Source organism: Dioscorea cayenensis, chromosome 16, assembly GCF_009730915.1.
Source record: "Dioscorea cayenensis subsp. rotundata cultivar TDr96_F1 chromosome 16, TDr96_F1_v2_PseudoChromosome.rev07_lg8_w22 25.fasta, whole genome shotgun sequence".
Taxonomy (NCBI): Eukaryota; Viridiplantae; Streptophyta; class Magnoliopsida; order Dioscoreales; family Dioscoreaceae; genus Dioscorea; species Dioscorea cayenensis.
The window spans coordinates 10,255,426-10,275,764 of NC_052486.1; the positions used below are offsets into that span (position 1 = coordinate 10,255,426).

A 20,339-nucleotide genomic window follows, 5' to 3' on the forward strand; every position below is an offset into this window, starting at 1 on the left:
GTCGTGTTGATGTTAACAGTCGTCGGTGATGGTGATGGTGATGTCAACGGTAACTCTGGCGGCAGATTTGGTGCGACGCGGTGGGATCGGCAAGGCAGCGATGACTGGTGAAGGAAAGGAGATCTGGCGGTGCAGGCAGGCCGGTGGCAGATTTGGGGAGGTGAGATAGGTAAATCTGGTGGAAGATCTGGTGCGGTGTGGTGAGATCTGGAAGAGGTGACCGAAGGAGGAAGAGGGCGGGTTGAGAGGAGATCTGGCGTGGCCGGAGATCTAGCATGGGTGGATTTTTTTTAACATTCAAGAAAGGATAAAGGGAAAATAAGGGTAGGTGGCAAATCTGGAGCGAGGCGGTAGATCTGGCAGAAGATCTGGTGTCTCGCGGGCAAAAAGAGCTGGCGGAGAGGAGACCTATGAGAGGAGATCTGGAGTGGGTGGATCTCTCTTTTTTTTCACAGGATAGAGAGGAGGAAGGGAAAAGAAAGGAGAGAGGGAAAGTCTGGAATACATTATGTACAGTTGGAGAGGTATTCTCCTCTTCATAGGCATTAATACAGTATAAAGAAAGAGTAATGCTATATCTGCCGAAAGATTTTACACTAATTGACTGCACGAACGACATGGATGCCACGTGTTCGTCCAATCAATTCCTTGTCAGCGTCATTTTAAATAAATAAATAATTAAAAATTAAAAAAATAAACAATAAATAAAACCCAACTAGCGCTCTTCTCACATCTTCTCCCCTCCTCTGCTCCTCCGCCACCAAGATCTCTACTCCTCTTATACTCCGCAGCCGATCGTCGTGGCATTCTTAGTCCACCAGTGTTGTCTGAGCTAGGGCTCTTTCTCCATTCACGCCGGAGCCTTAGCCCTAATTTCAGTCGCCTCATCTCCCACTCTCGGTGCCTCCATTGTCCCTCATCTTCCCGTTTCGTGCATTCTCCTTTGCACTTCGTCTTCTCCTTCCGAGCACTGCCTTAGCCCTAACTCTCCTCCTCTCCTTTTCGGCCTTTCCCTTTGGCAAATATAGCATTACATTATAATCTCTTTAGCTCATATAGTGTTTCTCTTCTCATCTTCCCCTCTTCTTTGCTTCTCTTTTGTCTCTGTAGTGGTGGAGTGGCTTGGAGTAGCTGCTCCTCAGTAGGCAACCGTCACTCATATGCTACAAGGAATTGGTGTCGTGGGAGAGAGGGGTGCTAGTGGTGTGGGAGGGAGTGGCTATGATGATGCGCAACCTAACATCAATTGGTGTGGCAGCTACTGCTGCAGCCATCGATTCAGTGTTCGTCCCTAATAGAGATTATGCACATCCGAGCCATTAAACTTCTTGCATTCCTTTTTCTTCCTCGTCTTTTTATTTGAGGGGTTTCTTGTTATTGATCTTGTGTTTTGCATTTTGTAGCTCGCTAGGTATCATTCGTGGTTATATGTCTCTGAATATTCAAGTAAGTTTGAGATTTCATCTTGTGTATCACTTCCTTAATAGATTTAATCTTGCATATGTCTCTGAATAGACATGGAGGTGCTTGAAATTCATGCTTGCTTGCTTTATATGTTTATATGTTTCTTCTTGTTTATTGTTATACATTTAAATTTATCAGTCATATCTTCTATTCTATTGAGGAAGTGATTTTGAGAGTCATGCTTGCTTGCTTTCTATGTTTCTATGCTAGCTTTAGATATCAAAGTAACTCTATACTTGTTACTCATCTTTGTGCTTTAGATATCAGAGGCTATTATAAAAACAACAGCAGATTCTGTATATTCTCATGTGAACATGGTACTATCTGCAACCTATAAGATTGCGCTTGGAAAAGACACAAACCTCTTCTACAGAGTAGCTGGATGCTTATGGCTGGTTTCTTTTGTTGGTGGTCATACTGATTTTCTTACTCTTGGATACACTGGTAAGTGACTCTCTTGGCTTTTTTTTTTCATTTGTGGATAGTGTTGCATTGATGGCATCATATGAATGAACTCTTCATATACTCAAAACCCATTGATGTGTTTTTATGACTTATAGGCACAATTATTGTGGTTTAGCCAAATAGAATTGATCGTGAAACTATCTCTAAATGAATTAGGGGATTACATTTCCATCTTCGGCTTTCATGAAGAAATGGACTATGATAGAAACATATTAAGTGAAATCTTTCTTGTGTATGATCACAATTGCCATAGGTATAAATTAGATGATGATAATATTTTTTCTGATAAAAGTAATCAACAAAATCCATATCAACCATACAAGACAATGCTCATTTCTACTTAAGAGATTCTAATATAATGAGGTATAAATTAGATGATGTTTCCAAATGGCCAATTTGTGACTTAAGAGATTCTTCCCTTCAATTTGTGAGTTTCTTGTTTCTACTTGAGATTTTAATGTAATGAGGCATGAATTTTCAATTTTTGAAGATATCTTGATTCAAATAATTATAAGGATAAAGTATGAGTCGATGAACCATACCAATGTTGGAGGATGATTATTATTTTCTATTCATAGGATTATAGCTCCACATGAAAGTTTCCTGGTTTTTAGTGTGGTGACTTATGAGACTGTACTTAAGCTCATCAATGGTGATACACTATCCCCATGAGTTGGATGGCATGTATCATTAAATATTAATGGCTCAGGTATCCTTTCCATGGACCATAACAAACTAGTGGCAATCTGTTTGGGCAACTACTGTCTTCTCAACAAAAGATAATGGTGAATTATGAAGCAGCCATGTTATCTTGTAGCTAGTAATGTTGAAGGATTAACTTGTATCGTTTGTTTTGAAAATTAACTTGATATTGATTAACTTCAATGCAGAGAAACAAGACCAAATCAATTGTTGGAGTCCTTCTTGCAGGGTGTAGCAGTGCTGAGAAAGACCAAATCAGTGTGAAGTTTTACTTTACTTATATGCTAAGAGTTGTATTATGAATAATTTGAGAAATTGTTGGAGCTAATGTATGTGAGATCAATTCTGAAATGCGAGGTTTGGATTTTGTATTTTTCTTAACCAAAATGGTAATAAAATGGAGTCCTTCCTGCAGACTGCAACATGCTGAGAACGACCTAAGTGCTTTTTGAGATTATATTATTTGGTATGTAATATTGAATTGAATCTGTATTTTTATTTTGCAAAAGTTTCAAATCCCCCAAAAGAGTTCATTATACTAGCCTACATCAATTTGGCCTTTAACAGACATCTCTGATTAGGATCAACTAAAGTTCCCAAAATCCAGAAAATTGAAGAGTAGTTTTGCATTCATGAAAGTACTAACGCTACTCAGCTAAATTTCAATTAATGTCAAATGAAGAACACAAAGGATATTTATTAATGTTTGAAATCATCACTACAACCATTCACTTATCATTTGCAAACTAATGAATCAAACACCATCTGCTGAAAACCATACAAAACCATTCTATTTGGTTTTCAAAATCATACAACACAGTTAGAGAAACTGTATCTACATACAATGGATCTCTATCTGAACATCCATACAGAAAAATAAGCAGGACCTAAAAACATTAAATTATAAGCTACTTGTTCCAAAAACCAGTAGAACCTTTAACTCCACTAGAGTACACAGATTACATAACAATAACACCACCTGAGCATGTGAATGAAATGAACCAAATCATAAACAGATGAGAGCGTCGGAGTTGGCTTCGGTGATGGGGTCGGCTTCGGCAGGACTTGGTTGGCGCTGGAGAAGATGTTCAGAGACAATGAAAAGGAGTTGGCATCAGCGTCGTTGTCGGTGATGGGGTCAGCGTTGGCAGGACTTGATGGCACCAGAGAAGAGAGGTTCGGAGACGACGAAGTGTGTCGGCGACGGTGATGGGGTTCGGAGAGAAAGAGGAATTAGGGCCAAGGTCTTCGGATAAGAGAGGGATGAGTTCTCGGAGGAGAAGATGTGAGAAGAGCCCTAGCTGGGTTCGACGCCGGTGGCCATAGAATGCCCTAGAGGAGAGGTAGAGTTCTCGGGGGAGAAGATGTGAGAAGAGCCCTAGCTGGGTTTTGTTTATTTATTTAATTATTATTTCTTTTCTTTCTTTCTTTATTTATTTATTTAAAATGATGTTGACAAGGAATTGATTGGACAAACACGTGGCATCCACGTCGTTCGTGCAATCAATTTGTGTAAACTCTTCGGCAGATATAGTATTATGCATAAAGAAAAGGGGAAAAAAACAAGGCTAAGTTTTGGAATTTAATTTTTGCACATATGAATAATAATGGTGGAGAATTAGAATCTCAGTTTTTTAAAATATTTGTAAGAGTTTAAGATTGCCTGACCAGTGACCATCAAACCCTTAATTTTAAGTTAACTACATGTCAATTGTTAATATATAGTACATATATATATATATATAATTATAATAAAATAAAAAAAATTAGAAAAATAATTTTTTTTTAAAAAAAAAGAAGAAAAAATTAAGGTTAACCTCAGATAAAATGAACTCATCAAGCCCTTCTCCTCTTAAATCCATGGCAAAGAACAAAAGCAAAGGCGCGGCGGAGGAGAGCTTGGTCCCCGAGGCCACCGTCGAGGCGCTGCACCGGACCCTCGACGCCGTCGATGACCTCCAGGCTAACCTCACCGAGTTCCTATCCATCGCCGAACCGGATGTGCTGGCTGAGCTCCACCCTCTGCAACGCGCTCGCGCTTTTCTCCTCCTGGCTAAGTCCACCTCTGCTCTACTCTCCGGTGAGACTCCCTGCTTACATGGCTTCGCTTTCTCTGCTTCGTGCTTTTCTTCTCCTGGTTCTGTGTCTTTTTGTTGCTTTTGATTGGTATCTTTGATCTTTTGTAACTTGTGCTTTTTTTCTGATATTGGATTTGACATGCTAGTTCTTCCTTTGAGTGCATTGTTCTTGTATGGTTTCTGATCAAAAGCTAATCTTTTGATTGGTGTTAAACTTCTTAATTTGTGAACAGTGAGGTTGAGATGCGGCGGAATGCATTGTTCTATTATGGTTTCTGATCAAAAGCTAACGCTTTGATTGTTATTAAACTTCTTAATTTGTGAACAGTGAGGTTGTGGTGTGGTGGAATGCATAGTTCTATTATGGTTTCTAATCAAAAGCTAATGCTTTGATTGTTATTAAACTTCTTAATTTGTGAACAGTGAGGTTGAGGTGTGGTGGAATGCATAGTTCTGTTATGGTTTCTAATTAAAAGCTAATCTTTTATTGCTATTGATTTCTTAATTTGTGAACAGTGAGGTATGTATTGCAATGCATTGTTCTGTTATGGTTTATTATTGAAAGCTTATCATGTGATTTTTATTGAACTTCTTAATTTGTGAACAGTGAGGTTGAGGTGCAGTGGAATTTGCCCGGATGATCATCCGATCAAGTCAGAATTTGTAAGATCTTTAGTTATTATTTTGCTCTTCGTAACAATTTGAACGAGGAATAATCATATGTGGATATCTCTTGTGTTTTGATTGTAGGAGAGGCTAAGCTTGTTTGAGGACAAGTTGGAACGCTTTACTGATTGGGATAGAGGTATTAGATATTGTATTTTTGTTGTTTAAGCACATGTCTTGTTCTTTTTAGTTATGTTATCAGCTAAGCTTTTGTGATAGCTGATTTTGTTTCTATGTTTTAAACTGCGTTGATTCTTTCAAAACTGATCATTGAAATTTTCTCCACTTTGTTTATATTAATTCATTAAAGTTTCCTCTGGTCAGAAAAACATTATATATCTATTCATAAATGGCAAGGTTTTATGTTGCTTAATTTTCATTTTGTTCTTTTAGAACCACTGCGGCCATCAACCACATTAAATAGTCAGGCAGCAACCCGGTTCATTGAGCATTCTTTACCAGATTTAACACAAGGTAGACTAATTGGATTTTGTCGTTTGCTTGTACTTATATTTTCTTTCATTATTTGCTGATTCTTAGCGGCTTGTGCGAATTCCAGAACAGAGGAAGAGCATGCGTGATATCAGCAGAGGACAGATCAACCGAAACAGATTTGATGATCGTAGGACAAGAAAGAAAAGAAAGCACCAGACAACCGAGAACCAGTCTGTCCGTAGTGCTGCACAAGAGTTTCTTGAGAAAGCTGCTCAAGAGCTTTTTGGTTCTAATGATCATGGAGTCAAGGGCCCCTTACGAAATGACACATCTGATGAAGAAGATGCACAAATAGGTTAATCCACAGCAATTCTTTTTTACTTTCAGATTATAATGAGTTTGGGCATGTTTAGAACACTGGTTTTGATGTGATTTCAGTTTTTCACTATGTAACCTTCACACATGATTCAGAATTTCTATTCTTAATGCATTTACAGTTAATATTTTCCTAGTATATTAACATTTAAAAGATGTGTGGAAGTTAGGATTTATTATCTGTACATAAGAAGGCAGCACTTAGTCATCACCTGAAAGTTTATAAAATGGAACAAGGTCATTTATAGGACGCCATGCTAGTCAAGGTGCCCTCATGAGAGGGAATTACACATACAGCTCACGATTGTTTTGTCACTAACCCTAATTTTGATGCTAAATTACTGGAGAAAACTTTGGGAAAAGTTCAAGGATTTAGTTTAGAGAAAATAAATGGTGTTTCGTAGTTGGCGTAGGTCAGAGGTTTCATATAGAGTCTAGGATAACAGCAAGAATCTTATAGAAGGTTGTGAGCATTGTGAAGGTTCAAGTGAGCCAGTATATTACTTTAGTGCTGCCATAGTCAATGAGACTTTCTACTCTGACAATTTGAGACATGAGGGGGAAAAAAAACTGGCCATTAAGTTATTAACAATAGTACAAATAATTTACCAATTGCATTGCGTCAAGGTAGGTATGCAGTGGGAAAGGATTTGGCCTTTTCAATAACCTACTTTGTAGGAGAGCAACTGAGTACATTGTCTTAAAGATCATATTTTTTTCTCATAACTGTTTCTTTTAAGTTAATATTATATGTCATGGCACCTGAATACGACAAGGACTTCTTCAACGACAACAAAGAAGCCATGATGTCATTATAAATGAAAGCCAAGTTGAGATGATTGGCTAAATTTCTTATTAGTAGGTAAATGAAGATCAGCTTTCATACATGCCATCAAATCTATATTTGGCTAGTGATTTGCTTGCCCCATTTGACAAGATTTTACACCTGACATAACGTAGCGAGAAGATTTTCTCTTAATTGGTGTTTATGTGCAAGCTAGTTATTTTCTTATGCGGTTTTAAACTAGCTACTGAAACTTTTCTTGAGAATAGAGACTAATCATTTTCCATTATCCGTGATCATTCTCAGTTATCAGTTTATATCTCTCAATGAAAAGTTCACAGTTTTTATCCTTTGCTTCAGTGGCAATTAGAGCTGAATGTTATATGCTGACTTTGTTATTAAGAGTATTATATTAATATGGTAAAGTAACTTGTCCCTGAAGGGGACTTGATTGTTTGATTGTTCATTTTGGTATTTTAAGTCATAAATAAATAAATAAATGAATAATCTCAAATCTATACTTCAAAACATCTTTTTGGTGCCACATGGCCATAACTCATAAGGCTCCACCTTATCTATTAATTTGGCTTGTGAGTATGACGAAAGGATCAAATTGAACATTTTGTGTTTAATTCAACAATGACAATAAACATTATCTTGACTTCAGGGCCTAAAATGGACAATCCAAACTGCTTGAAAGACTTGTAGTAACTTTTACCCTAATATCAAGTTCTCAATCATTTCTATTTGCATAAACTGTAGTCATTTTTTTCGCCTAACAATTTTTTCTTTTGCAACAGGAACCTAATCATCCAGTAAAGCGGAAAGTTCTGCATAATGGATATTCCATTGTTATGCTTTCATGGATCTTTTGTTTAGTGTTGTATGAAGCAGTCCAAAGTATGTGAGAAAGTGTTAATTGAAAGAGGTATAGTCAAAGTATGAGGACCAATTTTCCTATGTTTCAGGTGATGGAGTAGTTCAATTGCTCGTCTTATATTAATCTACACCTTGATGTAATTTACAATGACTTCAGCTTCATTTGTCTTGTTTGGTGATGGCCAACTATTTTTGGTGACTTTTGTTGCTTAGTTCGCTATCATGTTTGGTGGGTACATCACATCATTTTTTTTTATTTACAAATACGAGAAGCATATATATATATATATATATTCAGGGTATATGTACGAATTAGGAATTTGATCATTTAGTTTGTATGCTTGCATTGAGTGACACTAGGTTCAGACTGTAAGTCTACATCCATAATTGGAGATTCATTATTACTATTGCATCTAGCGAGATTCGAACTTGCTAATTTTAAATTCTCACACCCCAACCCCTATGCAATGGAGCTAAGCTGATGCTATGAACCTTTGTCCTTTGTGCTTTTGTTTCAACTGCAGAGTTTCTTTCAAAAGACTGTCTGGTCAAGCTCCATGGTAATTGAAAAACATAAAACAATGGCAGTTTACTAAGTATTTTTTTAAACAGGAGTATTTCTAAATTAAGAAAATTAACCTGATTACTCAAAATTTGTCAATGTTGCTTTTCATTCCTTTCTGATTTTGTGCTTCTAACCTGTACCTAATATTAGATATTGTGTTTATTTAGACACTTACCTTTTTAAAAAAATCTCACTCAAAAAAAATAAATTCTATGCAGATACAGCAAATTCACATCTACGAAACACCTTGTTTCTATTAATAGTAAAACATTAATAAATCTAAAAACACCTGTTACTATTAATAGTAAAACATTAATAAATCCAACAAAAATCTCCCAAACAAATCAAAGTCAAAATCAAAGAGAACATCAATACAGAAAAGATCATCAATTGAACCATTTCTCATAATATTCAGAAATCCAGAGGCAATGGACATCTCCCCACCATAAACAAGGGAAAAAATCACAAGAGCCCTGTAATAATATACACATATATATACATATTGTTTATCAAATTGACATTTTAGAATGAGAATAAGAACATATGTACATCCCATTAAGCCCTTTCACAAAGGTCTCTTACACCAACACAGACTCAATTGGAATTTTTGAAGAAGGGATTCATTTAGATGTAAGGGTTGATGTGTGAGGAGTAGTCTCTAATTCCAGCTCCTTCCCATCCCATCCATTCCTCCCACAAGTCCCAGTTTGGATCATACATCCCTCTCATCGAATCATCGCAGTCCCCATCGTCGCTCCATTCTGAAAATTGCTGGTCATCCTCTGACTGTCTCAGGCTGCTCATCACAACCTGCAAATTATTTTTGTTCTTTTGCTTATTAGTTTCAAGTGCAAGATTAATTGATGATGATGAATGGAATACGGTTTGCAAAACCAGAAATATCGATTTGGACTAATTCTTAATCATAGTCTATAAATTGCAAAATGCTTTTGTGATGCTAAAGTCACTGCAATTATGCAATTTTATAATCATAAAAATAAGTTGCAATAACAAATACATCATTTGCAACTGATGCCATTATTGAATCACTACTGGTGATAATGTTTTTTTTCTAACTCAATCAGGAATAAAACAATATTGTCATTGCATTGCATGCATTATTTCATTTTCAAATAATCATCAGTTTCTTAAATTTCCTTGCATTATCTGAAATTAACCATGGTAACATTGTAAACATAGACTATGACTAATAAAAACATAGTTTCTTCGCATATATAGCTCAACAAAACCTCATCCTATATACAAAGCCAAAATTAGCAATTGCTTCTATGTATCCTATAAAACTGAGATTCTTTCATACATAACCTCGCGAGGGTATATTTATGCAAACGAAACTAACAATACTTCTTTTGAATATATGCCTTAATTTCATTAATTCTTGCAAAGGTTGGAGTCCAATGAATCAAGCACAAAATAATAATGAAACAGAAACAGCTCCATGTTAATAAATTTCATTGCCCTGTGGCACTTATTTACAGATATGATACATTAAGCTCAGTATAGGCAAGAATTACATCCTAATCTTTCAATCTAGAAGGGTTTGAAGATAACTGCAACTTTCCTGGGAGTATATAACATATATAAGAAATTATCAAAACTATAAAATAGCATATGGAAATGAGACACATCTAACTCCTCAATTGTAGAATTTATTGACATATATCACTAATTATTCATAGGTTTAGTCCATTGGTCCCAGAAAAGGCAAGAATGATACCCTAATCTTTTAACTCTAGAGTGCCCATGAAAGTAATTGCAACTTGCCTTAGTGTGTGGGTATATAAGCAATTATGAAAACCATGAAGTGCAATATGGAAATGAAACATATGGAACTTCTAGATCATAGATTTGGTACAATAGACTCAGTATAGACATCAATTATACATGATCTTGAACTCTAGAAGGGCGCAAAGGTAATTGCAACTTTCCTAAATGTATATATATAGCATATAAGCAATAATGAAAAAGATACAAATGTTTGAATCTAAGAATGATAGTCCAATTAATAGTAGATTATTTTGATTAGTGTTCAAAATGAACAATCAATAAAAAAAACTTCACCTTTTAACTCTAGTCAGTAGTCACATAAATAGAACCCAAAAATTTGAAAAATAAACTAGAATGAAATGAAAGTGTGATGTCTCACATCATATGCTTCATTAATCCGATGAAATTGAACACCACAATTGCTTCCTTTGCAAACGTCTGGATGATACTGCAGCCAAGAAAAAGAGAATAAAAACATATTAAATTTTATTATCTTCTGTCAAATTAAAAGATAAATAATAAAGTTAATAGTAAATATAACTATAAAAAATTTAATCTGAAACTTGACAAATCCATTTCATTCTTTTAAAAAAAAAACTATTTGAAAAACACAAAATACTTCAATAAAGCCAATTTTTTATTTTTTATTTTAGCAAAAACCACGCAAAGAAAAAGACAAAGAAAACAAAACATTACAAAATTAAAAATAAAAAAAAAGGGCATCAATCCAAACAAATAGGCCTTCTTACCCCCAATTCAAAACGCACTTAATTATGGAAATAATAAATAAAATAAAATTGACACCTTTATAGAAATGAAACTCAAATCTCCGGAGAAATCAAATTATAAAAAAAGCGAATAAATAAAATCCTTCTTAAAAGAAATCGATAAATGAGAAAACACCAATAAGAACCCTAATGAAGAAACCAAATTTAAATAAATCACACCAAAAAAAAAATGGAAACCTAAGTAACAAAATCTCGCATCCCTGATATAATCTGACAAAAAAATAAGTTAAAAAAATTTCTTAAAAAAACAAAAACAATCCACTAAAAATCCACAAAAAAACTCGAACACATGATCGAAAAAAACAAACCTAAAAAAACCCTAAAAACCACAAAAATCCCACAAAAAAATCCACCGAGAAAAAAACCCCCAAATTGAAAAAAAATTAACCAAAAAAAAATAAAATAATAAAATAAAAGCAACCCCAATGCCACAAAGATTCACCGAAAAACAAAAAACAAAAATAAAAACTAACAAAAGAAAACCCTCAGTACGACAAAATCCCCCAAAATAGCAAAATCAAACACCCAAATTTTTTTATTACCCCCAAAAACAAACGCTAAAAGCCAAATACCTGCAACGCAAGCTTCCTAAAAGCTTGTTTCACCTCCTTCTCAGACGCCCCCGGCTGGATCCGCAACATCCTATACTGATCCATCAAGCTCCCCGTCGCCGCACACCGCACTCTCCCTCTCTTCTCCGATCTCCCTCTCCTCCTCGGCCCATCACCCGCAGATGCCCCGCTGCCCACCGCCATGCCCATCGCCACCGCCGCCATCGCTAAACCGAAGATGGATGCAATCAAAGAATAGATGGGGAAAAATTGAGAATTTTATTATTATTTTTTTTCCTAAAAAAAAAAAGGTTTTGTAGGAAATGATTTACGTCTTCCTATGAAAATGGCGGGTATTTATAGATCCTAATCATGGGGCCCACATTATTCATTATTCCCTTTTGTTCACGTTTCTTGTTTTCCGTTTTGGATTGGGAAACGGGTTTTTTTTTTAAATTTAATAATATATTAAAAAATAGTAAAAAAGTTAACTGATTTTTTTTATGGAAATTTCCCACTTTATGTAAGAAAAATAATCTGAATTTATTTTTGAATATGTAGTACTAGTAGTATGTAATGGTACATTTATTAATAAATTAACAGTGGAAATGAGAACACGTACCTTCAACCATAATAAATAAAAAAAAAATGATAAAATTGGAATTAAAAAAGACCATCTTGATGATGGGTTGGATATCTTTAAAATATTAATAAATTAGAGACCCACTTGTGGTTATACATAATTTTTTTTTAAATTAACTCTGTATTAAACTTTTTAAATAGCTGATTATCTAAAATGACAGTATCGGGGAAATTATTTATTAGTCATTGTAATTTTTTAAAATTCCACTGCAGTCCCTCTAACATTTCAATTTTTTCTGCAATCTCTCTTGTTTAGTTTACTTCTCAATCCTTGCATCAATTTATTTTATTTAAAAATCTAATTTTGGCCGGCTTAAAAAATATACTTCCCATTTATTAAGTATTTTTTTTATTTAACATTGTATGTTTATATGTAACTACATAAATTTTCATTCAATATGTAACGTTTCTGTTTAATATTTGTTTTTGATATTTAATATTTTAGTTTGTTGTTTAGTATTTTGTGTTTTCTTTTAAAATCGCTAACGGACATTTTTGACAAAAGTACTGAAAAGTAAGTTGTTAGAGGGTGTCAGAAAAAGGAAGGGTCTTTTGAGGATACAAAATAGTCCAAGGATTTTTTTTGATCAAGTGAGAAAGTTAAAGGGATGATATAAACAATTTTCTCAAATTTTAATAATTCATGGACGCAAGATTAAATTTAAATCTAAATTTAATTTTAAAATTATCATTAAGTTAATCCAAATAGGATTTAAACTAACACAACAAAATAATATTGGCATCTATGCTTCATTTCCATAATTAATTATTTGATGGCAAATGATTGGAGTTGTGACACTTTATTTTTTTTCCCACCTACTACAAATAGAGACTTAAAAACAATTATTAGAAATTATTATTAAAAAAAAGGAGTGACAAATAACTTAACTATCTCCGTAAGGGAGCCAACTAAATTATTTGATTATATAAATGTATGATTATTATTATTATTATTATTATTATTTATTACAATTTGTAATCTTTATATATATAGTGAAAATTTTATTTAAAAATTCGCGAAGGACTTTTAAGTAATTTTCTAGAAATCATATGACAAGCAAGTTATCCTACATTTCACAAAATAAAATTAACAAATTTGCCCCTTTTCACTTTGACGTTTCCCAATGACATTATGTGAAACGCAGGATGTAACGTGGTAGCTTTGCTTTCTATTTTATCTTGTACCAAGACCAACGGCTGGATAATCCTGATCCAATAGATCCGGTCGTCCATCACGAGCTCATAGTGACACGTGTACTGAATCTAGACATCATATGGAATGGTATTGTTTGGATAAGAGCAAAGACGTGGTTCATACTATTAAAAGTAACATTTGGATTTATTGAAGCCATTTATATAAAAATATCTACAAAATTTAATATTTTTTATGTATTTTAAATTTTAGATATTTTTAAGAAAATATAAAGTTTGGTCTAGATAAATAGTTTTTAATTATCTATTAATTTTCAAAATGTTATAATTTTTAATACCTCAAAAAAACTTGGTTGAATATTTACATAAAAATAATAAAATTATTGCAATTATGAAAACCACCTTAATATTTTTAAAATAAACTTAATATTATCAAAGAGTTTATGGTAACATAGGAATATAAACTTTGTTTTTTTAATATAATAATTTGAATAGTTTTATTGTATGTAATTTGTAATGTTTCCAAGGTTACACTTATAATTCAATCTATAATGTTATAGGAATGGACGTCATTCTAACTAATAATTTATTGTGGACTCCTAATTCACTCCATTGATAATAATATAATAATAATAACAACATCAACAATAACAATTTAAAAGAGGAGTCTGTTGACATATATTGTACACTTGTAATTAATTAAATCAAAATCAAAATTATTTTGGACAAAGAAAAACACCTTAAGGTGCTCTTTCAAAAAGATCAATCAAATCATCCCATCTTCTCCTCCATTTCTGATAGCAACCTCTGAACGCATGAACAGCCTCATTCCCTTCATTTAAAAGACAAAAGAACAGCAGTTGATCACTTTTGAGTCACAATTTATCACAGAGGAAAGTAACAATGCACGAGACTTTTTTTTTTTTAAATACGGATGTGGATAAGTCTTAGGGGTGTATACATATATGAAATTAATACTTAAATGCACCTATATCCTTTATCCTGGGTGAGTTGAAATTCAAACATACCTCAGCAAAAACACGAATAATACTTTATACAAGAGACTTGGTGCATCCCAAGTGTCTTCGGAATCTCCTATTTAGAAAATTTTGAAAAAGCTCCTTTACTCGACTGGAAATGACGGGTCGACATCTCCGAATTCCATCTATTCGTGCATCAAGTCCGAAGAAGATCTTAATCTATTGGACTGAGATCAAGTAGGTGCCAGAGGCAAGCTTATCTCAGGCGATATCCCATCCTTGACATCTAGAAAACACTCTCAATTGGGTCAAAACCTAAGTCCTCAGGCCTTGCGCTTAGAGGAAGGCTATCAATCATATTCTATGTTTGCACGAGGTGAGAATTGCCTTTGTTTAGTTAGTCCATAGACTTTGCCTTTGGTGCGGGCTCTTTGTTTGGTGTCAATACGAGTTCGCTTTATAGTTGTTTTTGCTATTTTATTAAGATTGATAGAAAAAAAATTGGATTGAAAATATTTTAACCATAAGTTAAAAAGTCAGAATAACTAAATGGCCCAAAAAATCTAGTTATCTATTAGAAGTAACATATAGTCCCCTTATAGTTAGGTTATCCCCAAAAAATTCTTCCAAGTTTGTTTATTCATAATAAGTCCCTCCTTTTTTATTTTGTTACTTTTCAATCCAAATTACCAAAGTACCTCCATTCCTTATAATATCCTTACAAGGGGTGAAACAACCAAAATACCCCTGTAATCAGGTATTGGAAAGCAACGCATGGACGGTTGGACGATTAATAAAATTATACACTACATGTAGTTAATAAACAGAAAAATGTATAATACATAGAAAACATTGTTAATACACAGGGCCTTCGCATAATAGTCAAAAAAATACATTGTAATATATAAACAAGAATGATGTGTATCCCAAAAATAACCTCACTATTATGCATAACACGTTCTTTGGCTATGACTGCATTACATACGGAGTTCACTTGAGCCGTCACTTGGCTTGTTATGGTCAGGGATCATATATATGGGTTCTACATATGCACGATAATACCAGTCGATGGTGAAATAATACTCAACATTGTTGGAAAATATTTTGTCATTGGAGCAGGAGCAAGAACGGAATGACTGAGGCGTGCAAACGCACTGTCCTTAAGAACAAATTTGCTTCTTTTTTTGCAGTGCGACCGGAAATGTAGACGGCGTTGTTCTCCCAGGATACAACAGTCAGTTCTCTGGTCACACACCACAATAGAGAATCAACGAGTGCTCAGATTTGAGATTTAGGGAAAAGATGAAGTAGAAAAGAAAATCAATAATTCAATTTGCAGATGGGTCAGGTTTTATAAATTCCGGACAGCCGCCAAGGCGGAGGGACGCGGAAGACGAAGAGACTAAAAAATGGCCGGTTCTCGAAGAGTTACGGCGAAAGGCGAAGAGGCACAAACGTTGGCGGTGCAAATATACACACAAATGTTTAGTAATACACACAAACATTTTAAAATACACACAAATGCTTTGCAAATATACATACAGATTAACTTTCTAGAATAAACCAAGCTCGCCATCGACAGATGATCCGTCTTTTTGATCTAAGCATTGACAGACTCCATCATGTTGGAGTACATCTCTCACCAGTGCACACCTTTAAGCGGTGACGCACAAGTGGCTTATGGAGGATATTCCTGGCGACCGCTCGGTGCAAAGATAGATGCGCCGGGAAGAAGACCAACACGAGGGTACATTAAGGGTTGCTCGGTGCGCATAACGTGCGGTTTTAAGGCTGGCCAGGAGAGGGAAGAAAAGTCCGTTTTCAGCGAGATCCCAAGGATCTGTGTGCTGCGGTGAAAGTACTTACAGGAAGGCAGCGGCGGTAGAAAAGCGACTTGTCATCGCTCGATGGAAAAAGAGGTAATAAATCATGGACAATGTTTAACATAAGTCTTTAATGTTTAAACATTTTATTTCGCGTTTAACTTTAGTATTTACCGTTTAAGCTATTATACATCTTGGTTTTAAATATTTTTGTTCTCCGTTTAATTATATTCTATAACGTTTAAATATATAAACACTCTGTTTAAATATAGTTTTTATAGTTTAAAATGAATGATTTCATTTGAAATTGTTTGGTTTACATATGTTAGTTTCTGAGTTTGGTTCGGCGAAATGATGAAGAAAGAAATATTTGTTGGGGCCAACCGGCTGGACGGATGCTATTGCTCGGGAACCACTTGCTCGAAGTAGGGATGAGAGAGGCTGACCTACATCGTGCGTCGTTTGGGCGCTCGTTCTCCTACTTCCAGCCCACCAGCATGCCGCATTCCTCGATCTGGGAAGCCCTCCCCTACCCGGCGAGTTGCAGCAACCCCCTACCACGACAGCGGCGGTCCCCGATTGTGGCGGCCCCGACCATGGCAGCCCCTCCGGCCGTGGCGGCCCCACGGTGATGATAGGGCGAAGATGTCACCGCAACTCTTATGCGAGCATGCGAGATATTGATGATCGAGTTTCCTCGGCTTGTCGCTCGTGTTGAGCTAGCGGAAGGGACGTTCACAACCCAGTTGCGCCATCCCTCAAAAGCTGAAGCACCGGGGATGAGCGAGGCGTCGGGGATTTGACGACGAGCGACATCATCGGGAAGAGTCGTTCCAAAGGCGGCCACATTCGAAGAGACTTGCGAAAAAGGAGAACAATCTCGCCTCTGTCTCCACCGTGCGGGTGACGATGAAACAATAGCAACACCATCGGCGGTGATCTTTATTCTTGAGTGCGTAGTCGATTGATGACATGGCCGTGAGCGGTGGAGGACATCGTAGATGATGTGGCGTTGCTGCGGTTGAGAAAGGTCGTTAACTCTCTTCTCGATGAATCGATGGACCGGTGGAACCCGGATATCCGAGATGCGGCATCAAAGATGGACACAATCCACGAAGATCAAGAACAAGTTAAGGGTGTGTCTCCCCAGATGATGATGTTGTCAAGGCCGACGGTTGAGAAGATCGTTGAATCTTATTGGCGTGGCGTAACCGTGGCGGTGGCCGGCGATGCCGCATCCAGCGAGGACACAATCCCACCACAGCAAGAACCATGTAAGGATGTGTTTTGCGGTTGATGCTATCGTCGCCATCATCCCGCGTCGAGCGGACACAATCCCACAACAAGAACAAACCATGTAAGGATGTGTCTGCGGTTGATCTTTGTCGCCATCGTCCGGCATCGAAGGAAGATGATGTTTGAAGACCCGACCGAACAGCGAGAGAGATGATCAAGGCCAATCAAAAATGGGACCGAGGCGGCTCGGAAAGCTTTTTATTCGAAGAAGAAGAAATGGGTTGGCACTGTCGGCGTCTTAACAAATCTGAGCGAGGAGTTGATGAGGATCTTCCTCAAATGCTCTATGGACGGGTAAGTTTAAAGTTTTTATGATATTGTTTAAAGGTTTTGTTATAGTGTTTAACGATTTTCTAATAGTGTTTAATGCCTTTATGTTGTCATTTACTTTTATACGCTTAACGTTTAATTATATATAATATCATGTAACAATTGATAATATCATTTAAATATTTATAATATGAATCTTATTATATCATTATCGTTTTAACCTCGGCCTTTGTCATGTGGAGGAATGACACTGTGAGCACCACCGCGACAAATTATACCTGCTGCTTGAGGGAAGGAGATGGTCGCTGATGATGTGATGGGCGCTTTTCGTATGCATAATACAAAAAGTCGTGAGCAAAAGAGCCATATCCTTACAAGAGGCGCCTCCATCACCGGACCGCTTACTTGTTGTTTTATGTCAAAGCGAGACGGCGCTTACATGAAACAATTATGGCTATGGTCGGGGATGCGTGTGCAGACCTACATGAAGTTCAAATTATCATCCTCCGATAATCATGAATGGCCACTTCCATGTCGTCAGTCACGGACAATGATAAACAAGAATACATGCATTATTCTTCATGTCGAGGTATCGATAAGGACAGCGTTGGACATGGTAAGTTCTTTAATTATGTCCGATTAATATACATTTTGGTATTTAATCGGTATTCTAATCTCGACTTGCATATCTCGATAGGCGGAATCTATTCGACAATTAGTGTCGATATGGAGTTCGTGCAGTCGGCGACGACAAAAATACCCGCTCGTGCGCGACTTGGAAACCCCACGCCAAAAAACAAGGAAGCGTCGATTGCGCCGTCTCGTCATGCGGTTTATCGAGCAATTACTTTGGGGTGAGAGTTACGACTACCATGAGCCGGGGCGTTCCTTACCTCGAGATTAAGGTATGTTACCCGCATACTTAAGGAGGTGAGGGCGGCAGGTGTCCATGACAAAGGGGATCATCCTGGCGGGTTAAATTTTGTTTTTGAAGAACATGTCACTGTATATCTCAATATCAATTTTTGTTTTCGAGTGTAAACTGGACAAATTCAATTCATTGTTTTTTTGTTTTTCGAAGAACATGACTTGTATATGTAAATGTAAAATTTTTGTTTGTTTTTGAATTGTAAAAGCGAGGTTAAATTCCATTCGGTTTCATTTCATTGTTTAATTTACGTTCTAATTGTGTACATTTCACTTTCATTGTTTAAATATACTATATATCGTTTAAACATCAGATTGAAATATTTCAACTTACTGATGTATCCAGTTTAAAAATAACAATGTCTCTGTTTAAATACATTCAATTCGGGTTAAAGAGTAAGAGTTTAAATATGGAAAATTGCTCATCAATACACAATGTTTCCCTGTCATCGTCGGCTTATTTACAATGCCTGAGTCGGTGACGAGTTTCATTACAAGATCGTCGATTGTGACCCGGATCCATGGCGGTGGCGCAATGTAACTTCGCGAGACATCAAACGCTTGCGACTCGATCCTCTTTCGTCTAGGCCGCCCACGCTGCCTTCTCGTCACAGGCGGTCCGATGTTTTTCGTTCTTTATGAATTTGAAGTCAAAATTCCTTTTTGATTTGACGATTTGAAAGTACATCCACGAAATGTTCGACACCGTCAAAACGTTGTCAATATCCAGCGGCTGACGCGGAATGATCGGCGAGGGAAGAAAGACATCCACGCCGTCGAGGGTCACCATGGGGATGAACTGGAGCACTCGCATGAATCGCAATTCCCGCCAACACTTGAGTCGAATGAAAAGATCAATATGTTAAGCGGAGAATATAATGTTTAAGTGATAATGACAATATTTAAAGCGTTAAATTAAATACTTAGCGATTAACTAATAACATAAGCGACTAGTACAATATGTTAACGATGGCGGGACATATTTAAACACTAATGGCCCCGACAACTGGAGCAATTAAAAGAGAAGGAACTTACTGATGAGTAAAAAACTCGTTTTTCATTAGGATTCAGCAATGGCACATTTTTACATCTCGGCGACAAGATCAACTACTGACACATTTGAAGATGGAGTGCCGTGACACATCAGTTTGGAAGTCAACATCGTTTTCTATTGGGCAAACCGTTTTATATCCATACGGTGTGATGAACTTAACCACGACAAGAGAAACTTGAGACCCCATCGCTCACATATCTCATCTAACACCAACTCCCAAAAGTCTGAGCCAGTGAACATTAGCACTCTTCCCTCCCCGTTGAATCTAGCAATACCACAAAAACTCTCCATAATATATCGGCCGAAAACCAAATCGTACAAACCAAATGAAATGAAGAACAAAAATAAGCCGAAGAAGAAGAAGAAGAAGAAGAAGAAGAAGATGTAAACAACAAACAGCAGTCAGATAGGCAAACAAAAAAAGTGCATATATATATATCACTGTCGCGATGAAGACCAAAAAGTGCATAGAGGTTAGACTAGACGTGATGTGATTGGGCGGTATTTTTCCCTCCATCAGAAGGGCAAAAAAGGAAAAATATATGCCACTGTCGCGATGAAGACGTATTGTCATCGCTCGACATGAGTATCTGTTTAACCGTCAAGTTTTTTATGTTTAAACAGATACACATAGTGTTTAACATAACGATTACCG

General features: G+C 36.2%; 2 protein-coding genes across 2 annotated transcripts; one reads left to right on the forward strand and one right to left on the reverse strand.

The window, feature by feature from the left end:
* The first annotated feature begins 4,488 nt into the window (after positions 1-4,488).
* LOC120278779 (nuclear nucleic acid-binding protein C1D) lies at positions 4,489-8,060 on the forward strand. Its single transcript, XM_039285509.1, has 6 exons — positions 4,489-4,711; positions 5,317-5,372; positions 5,460-5,514; positions 5,769-5,849; positions 5,935-6,165; positions 7,770-8,060. Exons 1-6 carry the CDS (start codon positions 4,492-4,494, stop codon positions 7,775-7,777), a joined length of 651 nt encoding a protein of 216 aa, XP_039141443.1. The 5' UTR covers positions 4,489-4,491; the 3' UTR covers positions 7,778-8,060.
* A 736-nt stretch (positions 8,061-8,796) lies between these two features.
* LOC120278775 (chaperone protein dnaJ 8, chloroplastic) lies at positions 8,797-11,858 on the reverse strand. The gene is made up of 3 exons (XM_039285506.1): positions 11,562-11,858; positions 10,581-10,649; positions 8,797-9,223 (listed from the first exon to the last, which is right to left on the reverse strand). The coding sequence occupies exons 1-3, from the start codon at positions 11,763-11,765 to the stop codon at positions 9,038-9,040; spliced, it is 459 nt and encodes a 152-aa protein (XP_039141440.1). The 5' UTR covers positions 11,766-11,858; the 3' UTR covers positions 8,797-9,037.
* Between the last annotated feature and the right edge of the window lie 8,481 nt (positions 11,859-20,339).